At 41.1% G+C, this 22941-nt stretch overlaps 2 protein-coding genes across 2 annotated transcripts in view; one reads left to right on the plus strand and one right to left on the minus strand.

Annotated features, from left to right (window-relative positions):
• Positions 1-44: 44 nt before the first annotated feature.
• Positions 45-22941, minus strand: part of LOC102795233 (calpain-5) — a 33649-nt gene continuing 10752 nt past the window's right edge. The window contains exons 3-13 of the mRNA XM_087851238.1: positions 15543-15674; positions 6615-6823; positions 5439-5631; positions 5174-5367; positions 5011-5088; positions 4723-4918; positions 4517-4639; positions 4191-4387; positions 3752-3873; positions 2333-2469; positions 45-2250 (exon numbers count right to left, since the gene is read on the minus strand). Of these exons, the coding sequence (XP_087707364.1) occupies positions 2074-2250; positions 2333-2469; positions 3752-3873; positions 4191-4387; positions 4517-4639; positions 4723-4918; positions 5011-5088; positions 5174-5367; positions 5439-5631; positions 6615-6823; positions 15543-15674 (1758 nt within the window). The 3' untranslated portion in view covers positions 45-2073. The remainder of the gene's footprint in view (positions 2251-2332; positions 2470-3751; positions 3874-4190; positions 4388-4516; positions 4640-4722; positions 4919-5010; positions 5089-5173; positions 5368-5438; positions 5632-6614; positions 6824-15542; positions 15675-22941) is intronic.
• ompa (olfactory marker protein a) lies at positions 8205-10834 on the plus strand. The gene is made up of 2 exons (XM_035914052.2): positions 8205-8341; positions 9360-10834. The coding sequence occupies exons 1-2, from the start codon at positions 8267-8269 to the stop codon at positions 9789-9791; spliced, it is 507 nt and encodes a 168-aa protein (XP_035769945.2). The 5' UTR covers positions 8205-8266; the 3' UTR covers positions 9792-10834.

Consider the following 22941-nt stretch of genomic DNA (forward strand, 5'->3'; position numbering starts at 1 on the left):
GAGGCTGTGGGATTTTTATGAAGCATAACTTTAGTGCAGTGCCTCCATCAAACCACACAAAGGGAATTTTTTTAAAAGTAAACTTTATTTAAACGACCATCAGACACTGCAAGAGTTGAACATAAGACAGAAACAAAGCTTCTTACAGGCCTGATTACATCAGACTGAACAGCACTGAAACAGATCAACTGTAATCAAAGATGGACAGAACCCCGTTTGTGGAGGTGAGAAACAGGATATCAGACATGCAGCTGAATTTCATTGTCTTGAAACCAGAATAATCGAGCCGTTCATCTACTCAAAGCTCTCCTTTTATCCTGTTATAAATTGAACACACCCCTTTCCTTTAAAGTGGTATGCTCCATAAAAGCTTACACTAACTTAAAAGCTCATTCCCTGCCAAATGACCCTGTGCCCCCTTCACCTCCTTTTCATTTCACTTGGGTTCATCTGGATTCGATTTAAAGTTGAAAGCAAAAAACTGTAAAAGTACACAAGACGATCTCGATCTGCAGAAGTGCACGTTTGTTGATAACTAATCATCTTGTAGGACAATCAGACACTACACGATGACTGTAGGCCAGAAGGAGTAATATAAATAGAAGTAATAGAAAGTTTGACTATATGGACTACACCCAGAGTAAATGGTGTAGAAAGACCAGGGTCAAAGTTTACCAAAGGAGCCCAGATCTTCGATCATGTTCAAAAATTGAGATTAAAGGCTAAAATAATTGTGATTCTGACTTCTGCAGTAATCAGAAAACCTACTGCACACCTGAACACCGTGTTTATTCTGCTTTTTCCCCCTAATACTGGCCGTAAACCACAAAACAAACAAATAACTGGCATCATGAACTCAAGCAGGGCTGCATTCTCACAGGAGAGTGGCTGCCCTCTGCTGGCCATTAGAAAGAATGCAGCTGCCCCCTCACTCAGTGGTCTCAGTGGGTTTGTGAGCACACAGCTCATCCACAGGTCTACACACATCAAGTCAAAGATGGGCAAAGTGGTAATTTTAGTGTTACCGAGTGATCTACACTCACTGAGCACTTTAATAAGAAACCCTAAAAATACTGAGCTGAGACCTTCCTCTCCAATAACTAGGGAGGCGTTATAATGAAGTGCGAAGCGAGCACTGAGATTAAATTGAATCTATAATAAAACACGATAAAAAAAAAAAAATCACTATTATATTCAACTAAGATTAAAGTGACTCTGGGACAGTTTTACAAAGAGACGACAGCAGGCGGCACAAACCTGCCGCAGGTAGATAATCTCATGCACGTCTGAACATGTCTGCTGTCCGGATATTTTACAGACTGCTGATACAAATAATGAAGTGGCAGATTTTAAAAATCTTTGGCATGTTTCTGCCATGAATAACAAACACAGAGTCCTGTGCGAGGATGACACGTAAACAGTATTAGCTTCATAACGAGCGAGAACACGCGACCAGAGTTCACCTCGGCCGTCAGGAATGAACGCGTGAAAATTAAAGATAAAACACATTAAACTGTCTAATAAAAACTGACATAGAGAAGCTGCTGACAGAAAGTTAAATCTGGGGGGAAAAAGAAAACGTAAAAGTGTAAACAAATTTTTACAATCAAACTCTGACGTTTTCAGGATATTCCATAGACTGTATAAGGAAGATGGCAGCAGCCACAGCCATGTGATCCATTGGTTTGCCGTGTCCGGTTTCTGAAGCCTCGAGTTGAAACTTTTTGAAGTGGGTATTTGGACTTTTTAAAAACACTTTTGGTCTCTGTTAGATTCCAAAAATTCCCTCCTGTGGTTTTTTCATGAAGGAGGCAAAAGAAGGAAAGATGTGGAGAATTCATGAGGATTCAAAGGAATTAGATTTTTCTCTGCTGCCTGTTTCAAGGACTACAACATCCTTAAAATGGACTACAAAAATTTAGGCTGTGTAGATGAGATCATGCTGCTGAGAAATATCATTTCGTTAGCTGCATCCATCTTTTACTTACAGTCTATGGATACACCCAGCGTAGGTGCTCTGTGAGACATTTCCGGGCGTTGTGGAACTTCAGAAATGTTTCCCGGCTCCAAATCTTAGATACCGGTGAGTATCGAGCTCGTCAATATCGCAACAGTGATGGTACCGGAGAGGTCGTTGTCACGGCGATCGCCCTTGTCCTTCAGGTGGAACGTTTTCTTTATTTCTCCCTGTTCGGCGGGCAGCGTCACCTGACCCAGGAAGGAGTCCTTCAGCACGTTGTTGTTGTAGATCTGAGAGACACAGAGAGACAGAAGGTCAGCGCTTTAAATGTACACACACACACACACACACACACTTCTGTGTGTCACAAACCTCGATGCCGATTGGCTTGTTGGCTTTCTTCCTGTAGAAGAGCCCCTTGGTGTCGAAGACGGGACTGCACGTGTTTTTATAGACCGGCGAGCAGACCTTCTGTCCTTCGCAGCGAATGATCACGTAAGGATCCGATGCTGGAGAGACACAGTTGAGTTATCAACACTTCAGTGGACATTTCATGATGTTTCTGAGCTACAATTTACAGATGTCCCCTAAACGCATCGCATACAGGTCTCACCACACTTTAACCCTTTAAAACCGGTCAGAGCGGGCACGCTCTGTTTTGCACAACTATTTTTAAATCCCGGTAGCACTGCAACCACGTGAGCTAGCGCAATAATTTTTTTTGCATATGAAACCGGAGGAGTTGTACTTACATTTTATGCCATCAGTTTGTCCTCGGTCACGGTTTCCTTCCACATATAGCTTTGCAAAAACTGCATAAAAAGCGCTTGCAGCAACAAAAACATAATATTCCAGAAACACACTTTGCCGATCCCATCAGCTGTTCATAACACTTCCTACGTTGGAATAGACGTCAGCGCGAACTATCGCATGTCCGCCATGACCTGCCCGAAACCGGAAGTGACGTCATTTTCGAGGAAATGTAGTTTTTTTTACCATCAGTGCCTTATGAGCCTATACTGGTGTTTTTAAAAGTTATGTTTGACTTTATGACTTTCTGTGTCGTTTCTGGGATGCTTAGGACTCATATTGCACTGCTGGAAATAGTTTATTTTGATGCATATGCTGCTTTTTTGCAAATTCGCACTATAATATTTATTTTCGTTTTTCCTGCAGTGTATAAAAATTGGTATATTTCAAAAATAAAACTATGAAGACACTCAAAATAAATTTCCTGTGGTGGGAAACTATTTTGTGCAACTTTTTTTCATTTACAGTTTTGAGGAATAAGCCTCTTAAATTTCTCTAACTAGAAATATATGTTAAAAAAACAAAAACGATTTTCTTTTTTTTGTAGTTTATTGCACTTTTTTGCAATTTATGTAATTACTATGGACTTAATGCATACATATTATTAAAATTTAGGCTGTAATGGTTGTATTGATGTATATCAACTTGAAATGCTCCCAAAAATGGCTCCACAGCATGTAAAAATATAATATAAGCTCTGGCAGACTTTGTTCTATTGTAGGTCTTAAAGGGTTAAACATTTATTTATAACAGGACTTTAAAGCGCTTTATTCTGAGTTTTCCGGTTTTATGATCGGAAGCCACTGAATTCAAAAGCTGATTAATCATCAGGCGGTGATCTGGGGTAAAAGTCTAATGCCCCAAATCGTTCTCACAAAGCCAAACAAACATGCCTGAGTGGATCACGGTGGTCACGTCCGTCTTTTATATACAGTCTTTAAGGTGTAAGGCAGGTTTCCTGTGAAGAACAGAAGCATTTACCTCCGTCTGAGTCCTGTGCAGCGAGTCCGTCGGCCTGCAGTATGTGGACCTGAGTGACCAGAGAGGGATAACCACACATCCCCGACCAGCAGGTCTTCCGGGGCTCGTGCAGAGTCAGCTCCCTGCGGGACAGACAGGAAGATCCGTTTCTGTGGTTCAGTGTTTAAATGTGCAACGCTGAGTACACACAGAATGATAATTAATGCTTTCATGTGTTGTTGTTTTCATAAAGTCTTTATTGGCTGCGTGTCTGAACTGAGAGGAATCTCCCCTGACTCTCAGTTCCCAGCATTTCTGATGGATTTTATGGAAAACAAGAGTTTATTTTCCCCTGAAACTGCAGCAGGGAGACCGTCCGCCGTCTTTACTGTTCGCCTACATTAATAGAAACAGAAGAAAATTTCTGAAAATGGCGAGCTAAACCATGTGTGCCGCGTACTTGCAGTCTGAGGTGACATCGGTGAAGACGCGGAGCAGGAATTCTCCCTCCAGGCCGGGGTCGAAGGTCGTGGGTATGATGACGTAGCGGCCCTCTTTGAGGTCGATGCGCAGGAAGACAGACCTCGAGTTGATGTAGATGCTGCCGCCAACCTTCTGCTGGGTCACGTGCATTCGGTACGTCCTGTTTAACTCCACCTGAACAGGAAGCAGCAGACGTTTTCACTCCAGTTTGAGCTTTTCACTTTAAATTACTGAATCCAATACAGCCGTCCTTTAAATACAAACGACCTGGAGATTTTATAACAACGCCCGTGAATATCTGACCCTGTGTATGTCGAAGCCGATCGCCAGGTTTTCTCCTCGCCCCCCTCTCAGAGTGGCCCTGCGGTCCTTCTGCTGCAGACAGATCAGCACCTCATCCTCCGGCTTCTTCACGTCAAACACGTACTGCGACACACAGAAACGAACATGCACACCGTCATAAACGCACAGGATGAATTTTAACCTGAAACTCTGAACAAATGAGACACCTGCGGGTTCTGGAGAAAGGAGTGCTTGTTGTTGGTGCAGCCCCCAGCTCGGTTGAGCAGCGGGTCATCGTGGCGGTGCCAGGAGCCCCGCATCACCGCCTCCTCCCAGGTCTTGTGTAAACTCAGGTAGGATGTGTTGATGAGACGACACAGGATGAGGTCGGTGAAGTTGGCGATGAAGTCATCAAATGTCATCCTGCAGGAGGAAGAGAGAAAGGACTCGCGTGATTTACTGTGAGATAAAGTTGAAAAAGAGCCACCAGGTGGCAGCGCAGCACTAAAACTCACCAGAACTCTCCGTCGTCCTCCACAGTGACGCCCATCTTCTCCCGCTCACTCTTACTGACCTTCTGCCACTCTTCAGAGCTGCAAACAGGCACAAACGCTTCATCTGTATCACACCACACATCTCAACAAGAGAACCTGTTTGAAGGATTTCTCTCTTCCTCACCTGTCGCTCCACGGCCCGTTCCACTCTCTCTTCCCCCAGGGGTTCCTCATGCGGATCATGTTGAGTTTGTCTGACCTGAAGTAGGCCAGCAGGCCGTGGCCCAGCCTCACCTTGCGGACGTCCGTCACGGCGTAGGCGTGGCCCTTGACCAGGCCGCAGTCCAGCCTGGCCTCCATGTCCGCTTGAGTGGTCGCCTGGAACGACACGTCGAGAAGATGAATGAATTCGTTTGGCTGGCGTGGGTTTGCGTTTGACGTGTCCTTACCCGGATCGAGCAGCTGATGAGGCCTCCTCTGTTGTGAACCTTCAGGACTCTCTCGAACAGGTCGTGCTGCTTCTCTTCGTCTTGTTTGTACCCGTTCTCGATCAAATCCATCGGCTCGGACACGCCTCCCGTGAAATCCACGAGAGCATCGGCCGTGTTGCCCCCATCCAGAGCTTCGTAGCACCCGTACATCCTGGAAAACACAAACATTTACATTTATTTTTACTACTCTAAACAAACGTTTGAGTCTAATTCTGCTTTTCAAGTAACTGTCCAGATTTACAACACAGAGTCAGGGATTCATGCCATCATTTTTATTGCTAATTAACAGAATTACAGGGAGTAAAATTTATATTTAATCAATTTGATGTTAACATTTTGAAATGTTAAACTAGGATCACATCAGCACCTGTTTGAATTTCACTGTTGAAATGAGAAAACAGATCTGCTGTGGACTCAAAAAGACTGAGTTTAAGGGAAAAATGTCAGAGTTAAAAATCTGACCCCTCAGATTTCATCTCTAAAAGCACAGAATGAAACTTTATACTGGACTCATTCTGCTCATTCACGGACTCAGTTCACATTAATCCTCCTCAGCCCATTTTCATCTGAAAAGGGCTGTTTTAGCTCCTCCCCCTTTAAACTAACCCTTTTCTGATTGGCTGCACCTTGTAATCAGAAGGTTTCAGCACTTGTAAGACATGGACGTAGCTTCCGAGTGGGAAAAATGAAGCCACTGTGGAGGTGGCTTAAACCTGCGTTCTATCTGACGTCCACCAGATGGCGACAGCTGTGCAAAGAGACTTCCTGTCCTATGTTAGTTTGTGGGAACACTTTCCTTCAGAGTTTAAGGTGTCAGTCCTTATTTTGGGACAAACTCACCTGTTTGTATGTTTCAGAAAAAAAAATCATCCAATCAGAGTTCTTAAAATTCCTCCATGTATCGCGTTATTGGTTCTGAGCTAAATTACTTTAATTTCGGTTCCTGTTTTTATGTCACTTGGGTCAGTTTCTAATGCATTTGTATATACCTGAGTCATTTCTTCAACATGAGTTTCCTCATTTTTTCTTTCCACAGCTGTAAAATATTTAAGTGATTTTATTTCTTCCTGCCTCTTCATATCCTCTGTTTTTATTAGCTGCTGTTTTCAGTTACTGATCTGAGGAAGTGCTTACTTGGCGTAGGCCTTCTCCACCAGCGCGCTCCAAAACTCATTGCTGTCGTTGGAGTGGCAGTACACCAGCTGTCCGTTCACCGTGGGGAGCCGGTCATCGATCACTACGTCCACCCACTCTCCAAACCGCCAGAAGCGGAAGTGGAAGATCCCGGCGTAGGAGTTCGGTTTGTCTTTGTCCCACTCCTGATCCTTCCAGTCAGGAATCACCTTTGGAAAAACAAAACACAAAAAACATAAAAACCACGGTCATCACCTCACTCGAGCTCAGACGTAACCGTGGTCTGCTCAGCTGTGTCATATCTGGGGAGGAGCCTCCCGGGGATCTGCGCCCTGAATCCAACAGGAAGTCGCCCACAGATGCTGTTTTGGTCATTTTCAGGCCTTTTACACGGCCTGGAAACATCTGCACGTCAATGTTAAATGAGATTCAGCACCACCTTGTTTTAGAACTCATTTGTTCAACAGCCAATTAGAATCCAGGGTATAAGACCTCAATCACACCCAAAGGAAACACCAGGACCGCAGCACAACGGTGCGACTGACCATCGCTGCTTACAGCGTTATTTATTTTACAGGTGATGTCCTTGAAGGCTGTTTTAAATGTAAGCCACATATTAAACAAACAGTATGTGGACAGTGTTTAAAAACGTGTTCAGGTGCAGACAGGGAGCGATTGTGGGTTCTAACTCATGTAAAATATATTTTCTCATCTTTACTTTCTATTAAAAAAAACAATGTAGATAAACACAACAGCTCCACACAGAAAAATAAAGATTGAAATGAACAATTTCCACTCGTTTCCCATTAATGACATTCAGCGTCTCTGATTAACAGGAGCAACTCAGGATTAAAGTTTTTAACGAGCGAACGTCATCCATCCACATCCTGCGCTGAAACCCCAGCTGACAACACGTTGACATAATCCACACCCACACACACACACACACACACACACACACACACTCACTCCCCAGTGAAGTGAGTGATATAAATAAATAAACGATCCATTGAGCTAAGACGAGCCGGGCTCCCAGAAGCCCTCAGGAAACTCCCACCGTTCCCCGTCATACGTCAGCAGCATTTCCTGTTGCTTAGCACCTTCACACATCACCTGCCTGCTGAACACCTTAAAAAAAAAAAAAAAGACCTCAAAAAGTATTTTCAAACATTTTGTACAGTCTGTAGAGAAAAACGAGTCTACAGAAAATGTCTCAGCTGTTCTGTGTTAGCTTCAACGTTCATGTCAAATATAAACTGCTTTACAAACACCTGACGTGTGTGATTCGAACGTCCGACTGAAATAACCCGAGCAGGGTTGGCTGCACAACCAGACGACTAACGAATGTGACCGTTACTGTCACAATAATCAGATGTTTGCATCGATCTCATCTCTCCTGCCCCCTCGTGCTAATCAATACGTCCCAACCAAACTACCCAGTGGGCTCCAGGGGGGATGGGACAAAATGGGAAAGTGGTACACCGTGATGGAAACTGTTGGGAAGGGAGGAGGGGGAGAGGAGCCTATGAGAATAGAGTGAGAGAAGAAAAGAGGCTGAGACTAGAAACTCCATCAGAGCTTCATCTCTTACAGCATCCATCCACACAGGCAGGCTCTTCCTTTCTGCTTATCCCAGGAATAAAACCTTAGAGATGGACGCTGATGAGGCCAAATCTCCCTCCAACACGATTGTGCTGGAGTTCAAAGAAGACACCGCGCTGACAGAGGTGAGGCTTTTACTTCTTAACTTAACAAATGCAAAACAGAAAAGTCTGTTGGCACAATGTGTGGATGCAAATTTCAGAATAAAGTGCAACTGGATCAGAGCAAGTACAGTTTTTAATGTTTATTTCATATAAAGTTTCATTTTCTTTGCAACTTTAGCTCTTTTTAATTATTATAATGTGGCGGAGCAAAATTTAAAAGGTCAAGTGTGTGATGGTAACAAAGATGCACAAAAGTCCCATCAGACTGACGTGTGATCACTCAGCTGTGTGGCTGTCACAGTGGAGGTGATCAGCTTTTATGACTGAGTTCAAATGTATCATACAGACAGAGGAGTGGGCTCGCTGCACTGACAGACCAATATGTGTGTGACAGACTAACAACACAGGGATGAGAAGTGAACAGGCTGACGGATAGTTTGCCAGACTGAACTTCACATGCTAAAACTCCTCAAACAGCACAACAGCACATATCTTTTGTTGGCTAATTCCATTAAATATGCTCCAAAAGGCACAGCTGAGAGGTCCAGTTCAGTGCATGTGTTCATTAGCAGATGTGTAACAATCAGCTGTAACAGTCTGTGTCGGCAAGCCTGCCAATCAAAGCAGCCACACTAAAAACACACTTTAAAACATTTTAAAAATAGACACTTCAACTATCATCTCTTCTGTGGAGTTGCAGAAAATATTTCTAAAAAACTGATAATAGTTGATAAAACTGCAGACTCATAATTTTAATTTTATATGTGTGAACGGCACTTTGTATAAAATAGCCCAGAGAGCACATCATCCGTTTGTGCCATTCATCTGCTTTTCTTTTAAAAACACTGCTTATTCTCACACAAATGCACAAACCTTTGAGCCTCATCACCTTCCCGTCATTATGAGTCTTATCACTGCACAGGTAATGCTGAGCACAGCGTAAAACAGCGTCACTCAGACACTGATACCGGCACCCAGACTGAAAGTTCCCTCCAAACCAAACATGAACCGACTTCCTGTGTCCTTCTTTCCTGTGCAGATGATGCGCCTTCGCGTGTCCTCCCTGCAGCGGTCAGGGCAGAAGCGTCAAGACGGCGAGCGTCTGCTTCTGCCCTACGAGGCCGTGTGTCGGCTGGACTTCGCCATCCAGGAGCTGAACTTCTCCCGCTGGTACTTCTCCCTCTCCGGCTACGGCCGCGTCACCATCACTGGTATCTGCCAGCACTGGACCCCCGACCTCACCAACCTGATGACCCGGCAGCTGCTGGAGCCCATTGGAACATTTTGGCGTAATGCCGGTGACCCCGAGGACTCGCAGCTCAAGTGCCTGGAGGCGGATATGCAGGAATTCGGCGAAAGGATTGCAGAGCTCGCCAAAGTCAGGAAGGTCATGTACTTCCTGCTTGCTTTCAAGGATGGGGCCGAGGCGGCGAATCTCAACTGCTCGATCGAGTTCACGACAGAGAAATGACTTTTATTTAGTGCCAGTAGAATCCTGATAGAGTCCAGAAGAAGCCTTTAAAAATTTCTATTCTATCAGCCATTGTTTTACTGTTGATTAGAAAAACCTGACAACTCCGTTTCAACCAATCAGCGATAGATGAGCTTAAATATTCTCCCTCAAACTAGTTAAACAGTAACTCTCTTTCTATCTTTGAGTGTAAGTAAGACGCCTGTTTGATTTTTTTAAACAACAAAAGTTACATAAACACCAAAAACAGGCTTTAAAGCAAGTATTTAAACACAAAAGCAATATTTTTTGTGAAAATAAAACCTGAAACGAACACAATGACAAGAGAAAGAAAACAAATGCTCTGAATTAACACTTAATATGCTTTTATATATATTGGTGCTAATTAAAGGGACAGATAACCCCAATGGATACAGTCCGGTTTCTCTATTTCACAGACATAAGATCCATTCGTAAGTGTGTAAAAAACAACTACATTAGAAAATTAGAGAAGATATCAAGCAAGATGAAGAGCCTGGTATCAAATTATAGGTACAAAGAAAACTTTTCATGTTTTAACTGGTTTGAAGCCCACATGGTGATATTAGTCTGCAAACATTCTCCAGTAAACAATCAGAAACATTCAGTGTATCAATGCTGGTTTCTGTTACAATGTATCACATCTGAGAAGTTTTGCTATTGGAACTATGCTAAATACAATGTTACTGATGCTCACAGGTGGTTATCAAACATCTACTAGATTATTTAATTAGGTTTCATATGATAAATATTGACAGTTTTTAGAACCTCTAAAGTTTTCTGAAATTATTTACCTTTGAATAAAAACACCCAAAACAAACAAAAACAACAACTTATGATCAACTGACTGTTTTAACAACATGTCGATTACTTTGTTTTGTGACTGTTGACTTGCTGCTGTTGTTGTTTCGTTGTTTCTTATTCCTTTCATTGTTTCTATAGATAACCAAATATTTCCACTGCATGCCTGCTGATAGAAACAGAGATCAATGGTGTGACGCCAATTAAATAATCACTGAAAGCTGTGTGTGTTCTCATTGGTGCTGGTTTTTATTGGTGTTACTGAGCAGAAAAGAGGTAACGAGGGTGGGGACAGTCGTGCACAGTGAGGATGTAAGAAGGCAACAGTGGAGGAACTTAAACATAGTTACACTGTAACTACGTTTAAGTTCCTCCACTGTTGCCTTGTAAATTTCATTACAGTAGATGTCTTTCTGAAGTGCTGTAACTGTTACAGCACTTCAGAAAGACATCTACTGTAATGAAATTTATTCCCCACGCTTTGCAATTCATTATTGTAAATGTAAAAGTTTTTAACAAATGATCAGACAAAGGAGGGGTTGTTGTTGTTTATAATTTAAACACTCTTTGGATCTTCAGATAAAGCTCCAGAGTGTGATCAAAGTGGTGGGTGGGCTCTTTAGTTTTTTGAAAGAAGCCAAATGAGTCTAATTATAGATTGAATACCGTGTTGAGGCTGTCATTTTCAGCATCTATGTGTATGTTAAAATTAAATTGCTCACAATAATTATTTTATCTGAGCTGAGCACCAAATTAGATAAAAAGTCTGAGAAATCAGAAAGAAACTCAGAGTAAGTGTCAGGTAGATGAGAGATAAAAAAATAAAACTAGCATTGACATATCTACAAAGCTTTAGATAAGTAAAACTCCACCCATGACTTTATTCAGCATCAGAAACCTAAATGAAACAGAGCTTTTAGATCAGTGTGGACTCACAGGGATTGTGCACTGACCGCATTACTGGAAACTCAGGCAATTGTCAGCAGTGTTTTCTCTGCTCAAAATGAGCCCTTGAGGGAGTCTACTAACGTTAGCACAATGGGTCATAGTTAAGACACTGACTGTTTACATGTTACACTCTACATTTTCCTGTTTAGCCGCTTGATAAACAAACTATTTTATTTTTAAATTTCTATCAGGTCATTTCCTGTTTTATTTTGTTATCGTGGGTACTTGTCTGTTCCTGTCAGCTCTACTTCCTCCCTGCGTTTAGCTTCTCTTTGCTCGCTGCCAGATTGAGCTGTGCTGCTTGTCAGGACTAGTCGAGCTTTCTAGGAACACAGGAATTTGTGTTCTTGTATTCGTTCGTCTGAACCTCATTTAGATTGTTTGTCACACCATCTTCTTCCCATGTGTGACCACTACACATTTCTGGACTTTTAGACTGTCACATTCTGCCACGTTTACTAAAAAAGTAAATTAAATCTACTTATAAATGATCAGAAATCATCTTTATTAGAGTTCTGCTGATTTTCCTACAAGTTTTCATTTCTTAAAAACAAAACAAAACACCTGTGTGTCTATAAATCCACCTGTTTGAAGAGGTTAGAGGTCTCTGTGTTGTAACTTGTCTGATCCTGCTTCCTCCTCTCTGTGTTTCTCTGTTGCGAATGAATGGAAACAGATTGGAAAAACTCCAGCGTGTCTTGGTTTGCTCTACAGTTTCTGGTCTTGGCTTACAATAGTTCCCACTGTGGTTCCACTCAAACTTTCCACATTACTGAAACAGGCCTAGCAATAAAGTGATGGGGGCTTTCTCTCCAACAATTCCAACAACAAGAGCTGGGAGAAGCTTGCAAGTTGAGTCGAGTTGTTTTGACAGTCCTTTTGACAGTTCTGACATTTCCTTTTCATGCCTCCTAACCACTGTAATCTTTGCATCACAAGATTAAAAAAAGCACCCTTTTAACTGGACATTGTAGCAGATAACCCAAACATTTTGTCCCTCTGGATTCACTCATTTGAAAAATAACGGCAGCTACTTTTAAAAAATTGTCACAATCTTCCAGGATGAACATTTGCAGCTAAGAAAAATGACAGTTTTATCTCAAGATTTCAACTTTTGCATTTAGGTTCAAAATGTTTCGCTCTTACTTTCTGCTTATGATTAAAGAGAAAGTTGAACAACTTTTAAGTAACTTTAGAGCTTCTTCATCTTATTTTACTTTTAAAAAAAGTGCAATTTATAATCGCAACACAGGAAAATTGGACCACAGTAAATAGATTAAAGAAATGTCCTTTTTAAAAAACAGAAGCACAGCTGATAAATGATCCTTTTTCTTTATGTACTCTTTGTGTAAATTCTGTAGCAAGAGAACAGAGTTGTGTAAATGGTGCCAGGAGTCCATCCAGGACATGTAGCTGAAACTACAGCAAAACTCTGGAAAAGTCTATTTGCCTTTTGTCCACTTGAGTCTGCAGGAGTATTAAGCTAAGCTGTTAAAGTTACTCTTCATTTTCAGCTCCTCCCCTCCTTTATTTATTTTTTAAATCCTTAACGTGTCTTACAGGATTTCAACATTAAGTAGAAAGAACTGAAAGGGAGTGTGGCTGTTAGCTCCTGGAAGCAAAGCTGTTATTAGAGAATCTGTCTCAACAGGCAAAGAAGGAAACGTTGTTTCAGGTTTAAACAGCTAGCGGCAGTCTTAGATTTAGCAATATTTAACAGTTCCCAAACTAAGACCTTAACTTTATTAATTATAAACGTGCTATTTATGTTAAGTGTTACTGAAACACTTCCACGCTCTGTGTGCGACACAAACACATCATTTCACACAACAATAACTGTTGTATAAGCGTCTGTGTGCTTTGCTGTCGTCACCACAGAAGCGGTTTTGTTTGTTTTCGGACCTTTGAAGGGTGTCAAGACAACTGGGTGCTCCACAGAGGCAACTACACCTAAAACAGACTTCACTTTCCCTCCAGTTGATGGAAAACTAGGAGGCTGAGAGGAGGCCCTTTGAGAGCAGAGAGGAAGCAGGAGGCAGCAAGTGTGTGTGTGTGTGTGTGTGGTTACACAGGTTTTTCATGTGTAACAAAGTGCTGATTTAATGGTAAAAAGAATAAAAGCAGCCTAATTAAATACTTTTAGAACAGCAGTGATCTTTCCCTCGAAGCAGCAGAAAGTAAACACTTTATATCTCAACATTTAAGACAACATTTTGGATTTTAAGCATGTGGCTAAGTCATTTTGTCTGCAACCCACAGTAAATCTGTTCATCAGTTTATACCGCCATCTTATGGACAACAGATGTTACTTCCATCGGTGACCTCTGACACCAAAGGCTGCATGCAGTTGGATTTGTTTGGCATTTGTTAGCAGGAAGCACCAACAGTTATGGATGGACCTGCATGCGAGCATTACCAAAGATGGGGTTTGATCCAGATCTGCATCCTGGAATATTTTTGGAAGGAATCTTTATCACGAGATGGTTCGAGATTGGGCGTATTAGATCAAATCTTTGAAAAGTATCCGATTAGTTTAATGCCCAAAGGGAGAAATCAGTTTGATGTTCTCAAAAATATCAGAAACTATCAGTATATCCCGGAGCAGAGAGACGTGCGCAGTCCTGTTCGTGTGTGCAGTAAACCCACCGGTTAACACAACAGCAGAGGATATTTGTGTGGTCGAGGATATAAAACTATGAACTGAAGATATCTCACGGGCACAGTTTCATCTGGAGATGTAATCTTTAATCGATTAAGTCATGAAACATCGCTTCCCTCGTCCCTTATCTCATAAACATTTATGCGGACAGCACTTAATCGCTCATCTTAGACCGTTTCATGTTGTCTCACTTATGGACCTGCGTTTAAATGATGAGCATGTTACTCAGCATGAACAGCCCAAGTCTTGTCAGCTTTTTCCTCTTCAAGACTGAGTTCATGGCTGGTGTGGAGGTTTCCGTTTCAGAGAACTTCCATTAGCAGCTAATCGATAAGAAAAATCACTCAGATTACACAAAGTGCTGCTTAAACACAACTAAAGGCAACACACCCACTCACAATAATCTTACAAGCTTCTCCACACATGTCCACACCTACCAACACACACACACACACAGTAGAGCCCCCTTCTCTCAGTTCAGCTCAGATAACATGAAAAAAATAATAAAGTTATAAACTATCGAGATAAATTTAATTCAGTTGTTTTCATTTTCTCCCTTTTCCCTCTATTTTTATTATACATTACAATAATGAATGTTTATTTATTTACTTTTACTTTATTTTTTTTATATATAGCATTTACTTAATCACCAAACACATTTTTTCCTTCAAAATTCGCTGAATTTTCAATCGATTTTAAAATACTCTGATATTCTACAAATTGTAGAAGTGCATTAATGATACAGGACACTTAAAACTGCATGTTTTTTATCCCATGTAAGGCCTCGTATCTAACGTGTTTAAAATAAATATTAATATTCTGCTTTTTTGTGAGTTTTGCTGTAAAAACGTCATTAAAATCAACCTGACTGGAAATAAGAGCTGAAACATCATTTTATGACTGAGGATGGTGTCAGAGAGGAGCATGCTGTCTTCACAGTGCTCGACGATGCACCAAATCATTCCTACCTGTAACACCTGGATCATCCTCACTCACTGTTTAGTTTCGCACATCCTGCAGTTTATATTTTTCTATATTTCACACTCACACTTGAGCACCTTTAACAAATGAAATTTCCACTTTGGATTAATAAATGTCTGACTTCTGGATTATTATTATTTGTTGTTGCAACAGTTTAGGCCTTTATTTAAGAGCCCTCTAGAAAAGCCCCCGTGTGTCTCACAACAGCCATTGCTGCATTGTATGCTGGGAGTTGGATGCCACAGGAGTGTGGGACCAATGCCTTCTCTCTCCTATAAAGCCTTTCCCACCACGTCTATAAAAATCTCTGGAATGAGTGCAGCTTTTGTTCTTCCTTCTCTCACCTTCTGCCATAGAGCTTCTCTGGAGGCCAGACTGGAGCAGGCGGCTACGAACCAGCAGTTTCCCAGCTGACCCTGGTGCAGGTCATGAGCGCTGATGCCGTCCACAAACAGATGGGGGTCGCTGGTCAACTCCTGGAACAGCAAAGATGAGGCAAATCATTGTTGATAAACTAATTTTCTTCCTTAGAGGCATTACATATACTCAAAACTCTGATTACTCATAAAATCTGACCCACAGGCAGCTGTACAGGAACCATCACGGCCCCTGTAAAGTTAATACTTATCCTCATCTTCTTATTTACAGGCACAATTAATCCACTTCTAACTGTATTATAATTGAATCCAGGTTTGAATCTTTTTATACTGTGTATTTTATTGCAGTGTGTCTCTGGAAAACAGCAGGCGGATGTGGTCAGGACAGCTGCCAGGTGTGGATGAACGTAAAGCGGGGCGTTACCCGGAGCACTCGGTCAAACATCATAAGGTAAATACAGAGTAAAATCACTCCCCGATTAACTACAAGTCTCTTCTGAGGGTTCAAAGCCAAACAAACCACAGAGGCAGACTAACGGGACGGCAGCCAAATGATAGAGGTGGGATAAACCAGAGCACACGCCCAGGAAGACCACTAACTGTATGTAGAGACAAATGTACACATGGCTCCACAAAGTTAGCCTCTCAGGGTCTTATATCTGGTGTAGAATGGATTTAAAACAGTATGTTTGTGTACTGCAGATCTGAGCCAGCGCACGGCAGGAAGAAAGCTTTACTGTGTGCATTCTCCAAATTAAAGGCCACTATTTTTAGTGCATATAGCTACTATACATGCACAGGCAGTAAAGATCCAGTGTTTCCCTAAGACTGTGTTTGAGATGATGGAAGAGGAGAAAGATGGAGGATGTATATGTGTTTGCTCTCTGGGACAAGAGATAACAGGTCTAATATTCAGCTCCATTTCCAGTCAGCTCTCCATCCTGTGGGCTGACTGCAGTTTGACTACAGATGGTGGTCCTTGGTCTGCTTTGCAGCCTCAGCATAGCTGAATGCAACTCTCCACCTTCTGCAGGTGCTGGGCAGAGATCCAGTCACAGAGAGGTAAGATCCTCACCCGGAAACAGACAGTATAAAAGATGAATGTCGCCCTCCAGGTTTGAAAAGTGAAGCCAGTGCAGAAGTGCCTTAAAACAGCATTCTTTTTAATGGCCACCAGGGGGAGACTCTTCTGGTCCCCAACAGACTTTGGTGGCGTTGAAGTCGATGTTGAAATGAGCCTCAGCTGCCTCTCTCTCTGTGACGTCAGTAAACACGATCCTGAGGAGTTTGAGATCATACTAAATAAAGCGTGATGGTCATTTAGTTAATTATGATTATTATTAGAGTCAGAGTTTATAACCCAAGAGTTATGATTGATAGCTTGTTAGCCAATGAGCACGTCCCTCGGATTCACTGCCAGAGCTAGCCTTCCCCTGTCACGCCTGGTTTCAAACACCAAGATAGCGATGCTGAAAACGCTCCATACTCTCATAAAAGGGCACGGTGTGATATCAGGTTCCTTTATTTAGATTAGATAAAAAAAACTTTATTAATCCCTCGGGTGGGTTCCTCTGGGAAATTTGTTTTCCAAAAAGCACAGCACCGACAGAAGTTACAGAGTTAAGAATATATATATATATATATATATATATATATATATATATATATATATATATATATATATATATATATATATATATATATATATATATATATATATATATATATATATATATATATATATGTGTGTGTGTGTGTGTGTGTGTGTGTGTGTGTGTATGTGTGTGTGTGTGTGTGTGTATATATATATATATATATATATATATATATATATATATATATATATATATATATATATATATATATATATATATATATATATATATATATATATATATATATATATATATATATATATATATATATATACACATACATACATACACACACACACACACACATATATACACACAAAGACATATATAGATAAAATATACAAAGGGGATAAATAGAATAAATAGGAATAAAAATAAAAATAAAAATACAAGTGAATTGCACATATCAAATATGGAGTCTATTGCACCGCTGATTATTAACAAAAAGTATTGCACAAAAGGTAATTGCACAGTGAAGTGGAGAGGCACTACAGCTTAGTTGTTCCCCCCTCCTTTGTCCTCCTGTTTCCCCTCCCTCTCCCCTCCAGAGAGGAGTTGAACAGTTTGATGGCGTGTGGGACAAAGGAGTTTTTAAGTCTGTTGGTTCTTGTCTTTGGGAGAAGCAACCTGTCACTGAACAGACTCTTCTGGTTGTTTATGGCCGTGTGCAGAGGATGCCCAGCATTGTCCATAATGTCCAGCAGTTTCTTTAGTGTCCTTTTCTCTGCCACTGACACCAGAGTGTCCAGCTTCATGCCGACCACAGAGCCAGCCTTCCTGATCAGTTTTTCCAGCCTGGATGAGTCCTTCTTTGCTGTGCGGCTCCCCCAGCACACCACAGCATAGAACATTTGTACCAGTAAGTGGATTTAACCTGCAGCAGGTGAGTCATCCATACAAACTCAAAAGAGATAATATCAATAAAAATAAAAAGAGTCAAAGGAGCTTGCAAAGAAAAGCGTCTGGATCATCAGGGGGTCCTTTTGTCCCTCTGTGGGGGGAAACTCCCACTAGGTTTAAATCTGGGACTCTCCACCATTTGACCTTAGAACTGAAGAAGCTTCTCGGATGAGAGGTGAAACGTCTTCAAGCAACTTAAAGAAGTACAGACGCTTTTCTTTGCAAGCTCCTTTGACTACGATGACCTGGATGACTGAGAACCTTCACAGAAATCAAATAAAGAGAAAAAAGAAAAAGAAAAATGGGAGAAGTTTTCTTTAATGATGAAACTAAAAGTGCTTTTAATACACAGTTAACACTGTTAAATGGTTAATTTCAAATATGAACTTTTCTCTAAAAGTAAGAGCACTGTGAGAAATTCAAAGAGTGAAAAAATAGTTCCTTCTTCACTTTTGCATCACTGCAGGACACAAAATGTCTCAGGGATCAAAGTCCTCACTTTGACGCTTTAATGCACCACAGCTTCATCTTTATACGAACTCTGCTGCTCTTCCACTGCAGCACGAGCCGTGCTTTAGCATTTTTCCATTAAGCTGTAAATCTATGACATCATACTGATTTGCCCGAAACATCAACACATATTGGCGTGTACAAAATAATCTGGGCGGTGTTCCTCGTCTGTATCTCCCGATTCGATCACTGACGCAGACGGAAACATTTCTAATTTACGATTCAAAGATGAACTTTGTCTCAATGGGACCAATCACTAAATAACCTTTGATATGTACGTTTAACTGCCTTACACAACAACTGCGACCATCATTAGCTGCATGTCAACATAATATTAACAGGCTCCAACATGCCATGAACCACCTCCTCGCCATCCTTATCATTCCACACACCTCATCGCCTACATGAACAATAATTTACTTCCACACGCTTTCAATAAAAACTGCTTGTTAAATCCTGAGTGCTGCAGCGCTTCTTTTCTACTCCACGTGGAGTTCAAACATGGACTAGAAATGTGAGCAGAAACCTTCAGGTCACTTGCCTACGTCTGCATCATCTGTTTATAGAAGTTAGCAGTGCAGGAGCCATTTTTGATTCGTGTTTCACCTCTAAGCCACCAAACGCTGCTTCCCCATCTTGTGTATTTGTGCATTTACTTCATGCATTCAGGAGAATTAGAGGTAAAAAAGCTTACAACCATGTAACATGCAGGATGCTGGACAAGCGAACTATTCTGATTTTAAACTAATGATTTATTTTATTTAACTTATTATCTCATTATTAACATTTCTTTAGTTCAAAGCTAAATTGTTAAACAGAAAGTGAAGCACGTATCAGTCAATAAGCCTCTGAGTGGCATTTTAAAGACATTAACATACTCACAATGAATAAAACCAGTATGAGAGATCCACATCAGAAATGTTTATGAAAAAAGAAAATGCTGGCAAATTATAGTGCTGTAAACTCCAGTGTAGAAAGGTCAGTAAAAGCCACAGACTGTATCTAAAAGATGTAAAAACAGCTTTCATTTTGGACGGTTGGTGGTTCGATCGCTGGCTGTTCCAGTCTGCGTGCCAAAGTATTCTTGGGCAGGATACTAAAATAGAAAAGAACGACAAGCCGGGAAAAAAAGTATTTGTGTAAACGTGAGTGTGAACAGGTGAATGAGACATGTTGTTTATAGTGAAGTAGAAGTAGAAAAGTACTATACAAGAACCAATCCATTTACCAAAGCCTGGAAACATGACGATGAGCTAACAGGGAGGGCACACAACAGCGAGAACATAACACTACAAAAAGAAACAAGTAAAACTGACCAAAACAGTAAACAGGAAATGACTTGGTACAAACTCGACATTTAGTCACCACCATGTGACCACACCTGAGCCGTAAGCACTAGCTAGCTTGGTTAACGAGTGGCATCCGTAACCCATAAGCACAGACACAGAAAGCTGTTGATGAGTGATAAATAACAAACAAACAAAAAATAAATAAATAAATACTCATTATCATTTAAAACTGATGCACAAACGTTTTACACAGGAAGCAAAAATAATAATTTCACCAACAGCACATGATGATTTGACAGACAGCTCAGCCCTCCCAGAGCTGAAGCTGAAAACTATCCACAGAAACCAAAGCTAGTTTTTGTACCAGGTTGTGAACTTGTTTATTTCTGCTCTGAAGTGAGACATTTTAATATGGACTGACCCGTTCTGTTGAACACAGCCTCAAGTGGACGTTAGAGGAACTGCAGGCTGGGGCACTTCACTTTTTTAACCCTTGAGGTTGCCGCCTTATAGAGCTTGAAATAATAAGCTCTTGATATGATCACTGGTTTAAATATACAGCTGTCTTTTGAGTGCTGGAGCTGAAGCATTGATATTGAGTGCTAAAGTTTCACGAGACACCACAGAGAAGTCAGGGTTACGTTTAGGGTGTAACCAAAGAAATATTTCCCTTATCTCTCCACTCCCTGAACAAATCAATAATACTGACCAAATGCTTTAAGTGCTCTGTTTAATAATTTAGCATGAATAATTAACAGTAAAAGCATACGAAATACACAGAAATCACTCTTTCATAGTGTATATACACTACAAGCTTAGAGGAAGACAGAAAATTACACATTTAATCAAATAAGACTCAATGAGAAGCACTTAAAGAGCAGTGCATTTAGATTTTATGCAGGTCAAAAAAAATAAATAAATCACAAGACAAGAAAGAAATTAATCTTTCGACTCAGCGTTATTAACGTGAAAGGCCGAGCACAGATTCTGTACACAGCAGCAGAGCGAGGCTGGAAATCTGTTAAGCAACATTTCCATTACGAGCACGATGTTCAGCCAGCATCTGAACTTAAACAGCTGCTGTTCCACTGCATAAAGCTTTCCTTCAGTGGGGCTGACTCAAAGCCTCTGATCAGAGGCACTTTTGCAGTTTAAGGATCGTAAACAAATCCAACATGGAATTAAGGCAACATTAGACATTTATCCACCACATTACAAAAGTAATAATAGGTCTATAAAAACATTGTTGTTCATTTTTAAATGATCCTTATTATCTCATACTCTGTCTTGGTGAAGCCCCTCAGTTCATTTAATCTGAAACAAGCTGTTTTAACTCCTTCCCTTTAAGCCAACTGTCTTCTGATTTGCTGCTGCTTGAAAACAGAAGGTTTTAACAATGGGTGGGTGGAGCTTCTGTGCTCAGTCACATGTGTGTGAGATGACCATAAATAGGGAAATATAAATTCTCACAAGTAACTGTATGAAGCTAAAGGTTAGACTGGTATTCGCTTTTCTTCTTCATTAGCAGAAACCTGCAACGAGTAAAATGGCTGCGCACAAATCACCACCGTGGTCCAATGATGAGGTGCAGACAACCACCCTGAGATAACGGTAGCCGAGTAAACTTGTATTAAATTGGCTCTAGAGAAAATCATCAGACACTTGGCACACTTAGCTTGATAAAGCTACCTCCTAAATCAGAGCAAGCTGATGTCTCAGTCACACGAGTAAAAACAGGAAAGCTGTACTGATTTTTTTTCACATTTTGAGCTTGAGCGTTTTGAACACTCTCGGTCACTTCTGATCGTAAGGTGATTCCACAGGTTGCCTGATCGGACTCAACCTTCCTGCAAACAGTCACAGTGTGACATGGACTGACTTCAGTCACGCAGAGAAGTTGTTGGAGGATTGCGAATAACTGCCTGTGGATGAGGAATACAGAGTTCGTCACACAACGTTAAAGGTATGTGCCTTTATCCACGTCACGCTGTGCGCCACGTTATTGTTTACAGGAGAGGAATTGCAGAATAGCAGAGAGACAAAATACTTTTGATCTGACTATATCTTCGGGTTTTACACGCTTACATATACACACAGTTACTGTCCCTCCATTTAGAAAGGCAGAGGCGTCACGGTGTAATTATTTTATGTGTAGTTGTTTTTTTCCCTGTGTAATAATATTCAACATTGCTATCAATACATTTTTCAAAAAATGCCTCTCTGTGTAAAATAGGTTTAAAAACATAAACAGCTGTGGGATACTGTTTGTCCGTGATTTGAACTGAGGGAACAAATCGTGGCAGGATCAGCCTGATATTATTCGTATCCCACTGTAACTTTACTGTATAAAGAGCAAACATCTCCAAAATGTCAGGAGTAGTTTAGTCATTACAACAAGTGTTTGTGAACTAAAAATCAAGAATGTGGGATCCTGTTTGTCCGTGATTTGAAGAGCCCAGCGCTGCTCCCGGCGAAGAGAAAACCAATCCTGCAGGGGAGACCTACCTTGGCACCTGTGCAGGTGAAGCCAAAGGGCAGATTTGCTTCACCATATTTTCTAGTCTTTGGCTTAGAATGAAGTTGGTTTGGAAACATATTCAGCTATGCTTCATCTCCTGCTTTGCGTTTGCGTGGGCGCCCCGTGCTAGCAGTGTCCAAGCGTTGTTTTGTTTTTTCCCTTTTCATGCCGCGCCCCCCCTGCAATGGCTCTGCGCCCCCCCTAGGGGGCGGGCCCTACACTTTGGGAAGGTCTGACGTAGCACATCATTATATACGAGCTAGCCCAACTTCAGTAACCCTACAAACGTCACTGCTGTTTAGTTTTCTGTCTTCATTTATGTTGGAAGTGATAGCAGAGCTGTACGTTTGAATTTTTTCAGAAATCTCAGTCAGAACATGCTATATCATGTTTAGGTAACTAGCAAAACTAGCGAGCTAACTTCCTGCTAACTTCTAACTCCGTTAAATGTAATAAATTCTGTTTTCATGGATGCCTGGATGTTAAACTTCATA

The sequence above is a fragment of the Neolamprologus brichardi genome, chromosome 14, assembly GCF_056152115.1.
Source record: "Neolamprologus brichardi isolate AB-2024 chromosome 14, ASM5615211v1, whole genome shotgun sequence".
Taxonomy (NCBI): domain Eukaryota; kingdom Metazoa; phylum Chordata; class Actinopteri; order Cichliformes; family Cichlidae; genus Neolamprologus; species Neolamprologus brichardi.